This window comes from Cyprinodon variegatus, unplaced genomic scaffold (assembly GCF_000732505.1).
Source record: "Cyprinodon variegatus isolate N-32 unplaced genomic scaffold, C_variegatus-1.0 Scaffold10, whole genome shotgun sequence".
NCBI classification, from domain to species: Eukaryota; Metazoa; Chordata; class Actinopteri; order Cyprinodontiformes; family Cyprinodontidae; genus Cyprinodon; species Cyprinodon variegatus.
The window spans coordinates 31,097-37,713 of record NW_015150463.1 but is presented as its reverse complement, the minus strand read 5'-3'; the positions used below and the strand labels follow the sequence as shown (position 1 = coordinate 37,713).

The window sequence follows — 6,617 nt, the reverse complement described above, 5'->3', positions numbered from 1 at the left end:
AAGCGGGGTCGCGAGGGGTGCTTGTGCCTATCTCCAGCTGTCTATGGGTGAGAGACGGATTACACACTGGACAGGTCGCCAGTCCATCACAGTGAATACAGAAAACACCACAAAAATAATTAACCATTACAACTAGAAAACAAAGAAAAACATGGATCAAAGTGAAAAGTGAAAACTCAAAAAGAAATGTATCTCTGGATTTAACCCATCACGTCGGGGAGAAGTGGGCTGACATTGTGTAGCGCCCGGAGAGGAGTGTGGGATTAAGTTTCTTGCTTAGTAACCCAGAGTGGAGGCTGCAGGGATCAAACCAGGGACTTGCAACCTTCTCAGAGCAAAAGCACACTGCTCTAACCCACTAGGCCAACACTCCTCCCACTAGGTGAATATAAGGTGAATGTGCTGTGTTTGTTATGGCCTAAAATGATTTACAGTTGAAAAAGACAGTAAAATATTCATTTGTGTTCATACTGTATGCAAAATGTACATTTGAACAATGGCATATATACATTTGTTTTGTCTATCAACTGTATAAGAGAAGTACAATGTCCGCATACCCCCTATGCTCCTCTCCTGTTAAGGGGATAGACCACAATTCTTTGTAGTTTATTTTCTGTTACACTAAGCAAAAGTAGTATGTTTTCAAAAGTAAAAAATAAAAAAAGCTGCTTTGAGGTAACCCAATATAAAAATATGTAGTGAAAATGCTTCCTTTAGTTTGGACAAGCTGAAAAATCTATTCTACATGATAGATAACAATCACAGTCTATGGCCAATCGTATCACACTAGGTTGTTCCCTCCCACTAAACATTATTATAATAGTTTGACCCATCATACGATCTCCTTTACTGTACATTTACTCTTAAGAAGAGTGATGACAATATGCAGCGGATTGTTTATTTTCTTCTTATAGTTGGTTTTGGGTGTAAGTATGAGTAAAATCTATTGTAACTAGTCTTCTTTGTTTTTCAAACAAAGCAAATCTTTAACTGTTTGAATAATAATTTTGTTTTTGTTGTTCCAGGTTGTACTGAAGATTTTAAGTTTGAGGTAAAGACCGTCCCTCCAGGACAAAATGTCACCCTGACATGCCCTCGCCAGAGCTCTGTTCTCTACCAAGAAACTTTGTACTGGATCCGCCTTGTTTCTGGAAAGTGGCCTGAATTTCTTGGGGCAACATTTAACTTCATGGGCGATGAAGATTCCAAGAATCGTCACATTCAGACAAAACAAGACCGAGGAGAATTTCTTCTTGATGTTACTGAAGCTCAGCAGAATGATACTGGACTTTATTACTGTATTAAAGTCAGACAACTTGACTTCATGTTTATGAAAGGAACATTTGTGAAGATTGAAGGTAAAAGTATTTATTTAGTGTTAATTTAATGTTTAATAACTTCACATCCTTACTTATCAGTGACTTTTTGCTGGTAAACCTTTTTTTTTTTTTTTCCAGGAAAGAATTCAGATGTAAGCGTTGTTCTTCAGAAGCCTCCATCTGGTCCAGGTCATCCAGAAAACCCAAAGGCTTTACAGTGTTCAGTTCTGTCCAACTCAGAGAGGTCAACATGTCCAGCAGATAACAGAGTGTACTGGTTCAAAGCTGGGTCAGATGACTCTCATCCCAGTTTACTTTATTTACAAGGAAACAGTTTAGAGGAATGTGACAATAGTTTAGAGGCTCCATCAATACAGAAATGTTTCTACAACTTCTCTGAGACGGTAGACCCTGGAACGTATTACTGTGCTGTGGCTGCATGTGGTCAGATATTATTTGGAAATGGAACAAAACTGCATAGTAAAGGTAAAAATCTAACTTTTCTCTTTGTTATGACATTACTTTCACTATTATGATACAATAATTATAGAGCAGTATATTTACACAAATCATGACTGAGCAGACAAACAAGTGAATTCTGCACCTGAAAGACCATAAAAATGAACTTGAACCAATATTGGAAAAATATAACCAGATACAGTATTAGCCATTCAAAGTTTCCACACTTTCCTTGATGGGCCCTTGGCTGATCCTTGGCTGGTCCCCTATAATTCCTTTCTAAACATCAATCCTTGTACTAGATTATTGTTTCTGTCCTGATTTGTGGACATTAAGATCTAAAGAGAAGCACCATCTCCATGTAATTCAGTGGGAAGATGGAGTCAGAGTAAAAAAATATGTTCACCCACGAGAAGGAGGAGGGTCACTTCAGTTGGCTGCCATTCGGCTGGCGTTTGACTGGGAAGCGCCATTTTGAATGGCTGCTACTGTAAATAAATGCATTTGGTACTCTATCCATATTCCAGAAGCAAGAATAAACCTAATTATGTTCAGTTAATGATAAGGTTATTGCATATATTAAACATGTGTTGCCAAAATTGGTTGTACATTATAATAGAAAATGTTATAGTCTCAGTTTCTCACAAATCAAAATTAGCATTTTGGTTATTATTAGTACTTAAGAATTTGAATTTCCTCACTGAATGAGGGTATTTGGTAATTCTATCTTATTTTATGTAATTATATTTTTATTAGATATAATTAATGAAAAAGTAATAATAACCTTTAAACATTATGTCTGAGGTTTTGCTCACTTTATTTCAGAGCCTAGAAGGCAAGATACATTTTCTATGCAAAACCAACAGTGAATAAAATCTGATTTTTTTTTAAATTTGAAAATATTGCTAAAATAAACTTTATATCTAAGCAGAATATACATTAAAGAACATTTGACTGGTTTAATTAAAAAAATATTATTTGTTTTTTAATAATAGAAATAATCTTATTTTTTTCCCTCTTGTTTTTTGTTGCAGAAGCCATCAATAAATCAGAGCACATCCACATTTTCATTTGCTTTGGCTTGGCAATAAGCCTCATCTTTTTAGTTTTCCTTACTTTTATCATCAAGCAAAGCAATGGCAACGGTAATCAAAGTCATGCATTTTTTTTATACAAAAAATTTCCACAATTATTTTAATGTAAAGTGTCATAATCTATTCTTCTCCTTTTTCATTTCAGTGCCAGCAAATTTTTACACTGCTGTCATTTTCACAGTAATAACTCCTAAATGTGGAAAACAGAAAACAAACACACAGAGGATCTACGCTGCTGTTATGGATTTTATACCGGATTAGTGGTGAAATACAGAGTGAAACTCAGCTTATTTATATAGAGCTGCAATAGATCCATACTAAACATCATAAACTATAAACGGTAAAAAAAAAATCAAATACATTAAACCACCCACACAGACGAAACCTAAACCAGCTGATCAATGAGATTTAATGTTTACTCACATGGAGGAAAGTCGAATAAATATTTTTGGCAGCAGGATGAGCGATAGCATGATTAAAAAAAAAAAAAAGTAAATTAAATGGCAACAAGAGTCAGGTTATATGGACTGGTCATATTACCAATGTCATCCAGACAATTAGTAGGTTTGCACTCAGCACTGTTTTTTTTTTTTAAACAGCATTATAGAAAAATTACATCAAAATATTGCATTCACGGAAGTGGCTTCAGCAGCTTATGATAGCACCTTTGGGGAAAACATTGCCTGAAAACACAGATTGGTTAACACCTGTAATTGACAAAAAAAAAAGAAAAAAAGAAAAACAGCAACAACCCCCCACCCCCAAAAAAATCTTGATGGGGAACACACATATATATTTATATGATTTTAAAACAAGTGGGCTAAATCAGTTTTATTTATTACTACAATCTGGTCTAATTTTATATTGTACTTATGATTTTCCATTTTTTTCAATCTTTCTTTTATACTTTGTCTCTATTTTAGATCTTTCATAAGCTGGCTGCAGCATGAACCACTTCCGTTTTACCCTCAAATAAAAACAAATTATTTGAGCTTTGTTTGTTTAACACCTGTAACGACCAGGGAAGGCATGGTCCAGCAGGATGGTCTCTCCAGAAGGAGGCCAAACATTAGAATACTGTATAAATTCAAGAGCAATGCTCTAGTCTAGAGAGTCAGATCAGCAACAAACCAGAGCGACATGGCGTGGGATGCAGGAGTTTCCCCTAAAGCTGATGGTGGTCAGAGGGCCAGTTTAGGGCAGCCTCGCTTCTGTCAGTGAGCCCAAGGGCAGCTGTGGCTACCATCTAGCTTTCCACCATCAGTGTTTGAGTGGGTATGTTAATGGGTGAATGACTGAATGTAGTTTAAAGCGCTTTGGTCAAGTCTCCTGACCTGAAAAGAGTTATATAAGTACAGCAATTAACAATTTTAAGTCACCATCATTGCTCAGGAAACCTTGGTGATCGTATGATCCCTGAAGATTAATTCCCTACCAGTTTTTCCTTTACCAAGGTCTCCTGCAGAGCAATTGCACACCATTGTTTTTACCAGTGTGTAAATTGTATTGAAGAAGTAATACCACTAATTACTTTTCCCATATTGGTAAAGTCTTTTAAAAAAAAATCTTAAAAATCACCCTTCTTAATTGACCATCCTTACACCCCATTCCCTGGGACATTTTATCCCTGAATGTGTAAAATTTCTACTATATATTAACTGTAATGGCAGTAATATTGACATTTGAACATTTGGTGGGCTGTGGTCTTACAAGTAGCCTGAGCAAAATAAATAAAATTAAAGAAGTGGCCTACCATGACAATGTAGCTGATACCACTGGGAAATTAGTCCCTAACTATGTAGGGGCAGTGATAGCCATTGTCATGGTCTTAGTTCTGTTGTGCTTTACTTTGCTCCTTGTTTTCTAATTTTATTGGTTTAAATTCTATTTTGTTGTAGTTTCTAGATTTATGTTGGTTCTCACGTTTTTCTGTTGTTGCCCTCTTTTGCCCTCAAGTGTGTGTGTGTTCCTTTCCCCTTGGCTTCCTCATTGTCTCCTCTCACACCTGCTCCTTATCTGCTCGTTAGCCCTGCCTTTGTCTCAGTCAGCAATTTATTCTCTCCCTCTGCTGTCACTCTTTGTTGGTTCCTTGTCTTTGCTGTCCTCCCATGCTGTTGTCCACCTACCTCGTCTCTCCCTGGCTCCTCGTGATTATTTTCCCCTGTTGTCTCGATGGTTGTGGTTTGTGTTACATATTAAGTTGAATTTTGGATTCCTGCCTTTGTTAAATTGTTTCCTCTGATTAAATCTACAAGAACTCATCTCTGCCTCTGCATTTGGGTCCACAAACACCAACCAAAACATGACAGCCATGCCAGTCCAGGGACTGACTGCAGTTCTACTATAAGGTGCCTTGGTCAAAGGTCAATGAACGGCATACTTGACATGTAACAACCATGCCATATATATTGCTTTAGGTTAATAGACTATATTAATTAGGCTATGTCTGCTACAAAAAAATGCACCATTCCCCTTTTTTGTTTTTTTACAACTAGACTACTGCTTATAACCATACTGTCTCTGCTCTAAGAAGAGATTTTTACTGTAGGGATGAGCAACGAGCTGAGAAAGGAATACCTGATGCTGACAGACTGAGGAACTAAAATATAGGAAAATGTTCAGCATGCCTTGAACACAGCCTGTAAGAAGAGACAATTTTACCAACCACAGAGGCCCCTATGTTTGTGCTAATAATAATATAAGTACATCCTTGTTACATTATTAGAGCTCCTAAACTGGTTTGCCATTAAACCACTACTAAATAAATTGCTTTGTCATTCCTCTTTTTCAACACAAAAACACAGTATATGACTGTTTGCTGGCTGTGGGCTGATTTTTCAGTCGTGTAAGATTTTTTTGGACCAAGAAGATTTTCAGCTTCATCATGAATCTTGTGTCATGTAGTAGCCTATTCATGAGGTAATGATTAGTCTCCAACTAAACTGAGAATGGTACAGTCAGATATAAATGAAACACTTGAAATTCAGTCAGCCCTTGTGAGGTGATCGTAAGCATATCATACTGTTGAATCAGAGGTCTGCACATTGTTGCGCTGAGAGGTGTGGTGTGGAAGGACAAATTCAGCAAAATTGGTTGGAGCACAAACAAAGGGTGATTTATTAGGTCTCCTTCATCAGAGCATAGTTATACTTAGATCAAAATGTCAGCTTTCCCATCAGACTCCTTACTACAGCCAGCAGTCCACCTATATACTGTTATTGCCCTTCTAAATTTACCCTCAGCCAATCAATGTTCAGCCATCATGGCTCCCTCTATAAGAGAGCTGGGTTTGAGGCGGGCCTCCTCCTTAACAAGGTTCCAAGATGGCGTCTAAAAAGGAAACACCCAAAAAGGTAACAAACAATTCGAAAAGAAAAGGATCATATGCACACATATTCTAGAACCCAAAAATTACAGAAAATCTTATTTTTTTCCTCAATTCATCATCTTCTCTGATTTTGTAGACAAGTATGGAAAGCCCCATCTATCTATATCCCTGAGTCCGACTTGTGGATTTTGGATGCACAGTGTGAGCAGTCAGATCGGAACAAAGCGACAGGCTGTACAGTGTATGAATAGATATGAACTGTGACATTTTAAATCCTTTGGTTTGGTCGCACAGTTTGTGCTGTATCTGATTACAATGAATACAAATATCATACATTGCATGCCTGCCCTTAAACATTACTTTCAAATCCATTTGAGGTGTGTGTTAAATTTTATGCCTCCTGCAATTATTTCAAAT

The 6,617-nt window shown here is 36.9% G+C and overlaps 1 protein-coding gene across 1 annotated transcript; it reads left to right on the top strand.

Annotated features, from left to right (window-relative positions):
- The first annotated feature begins 932 nt into the window (after positions 1-932).
- Positions 933-3,269, top strand: LOC107087546. Its single transcript, XM_015379190.1, has 5 exons — positions 933-936; positions 1,026-1,358; positions 1,458-1,805; positions 2,813-2,923; positions 3,018-3,269. Exons 1-5 carry the CDS (start codon positions 933-935, stop codon positions 3,131-3,133), a joined length of 912 nt encoding a protein of 303 aa, XP_015234676.1. The 3' UTR covers positions 3,134-3,269.
- The last annotated feature ends 3,348 nt before the right edge of the window (positions 3,270-6,617 follow it).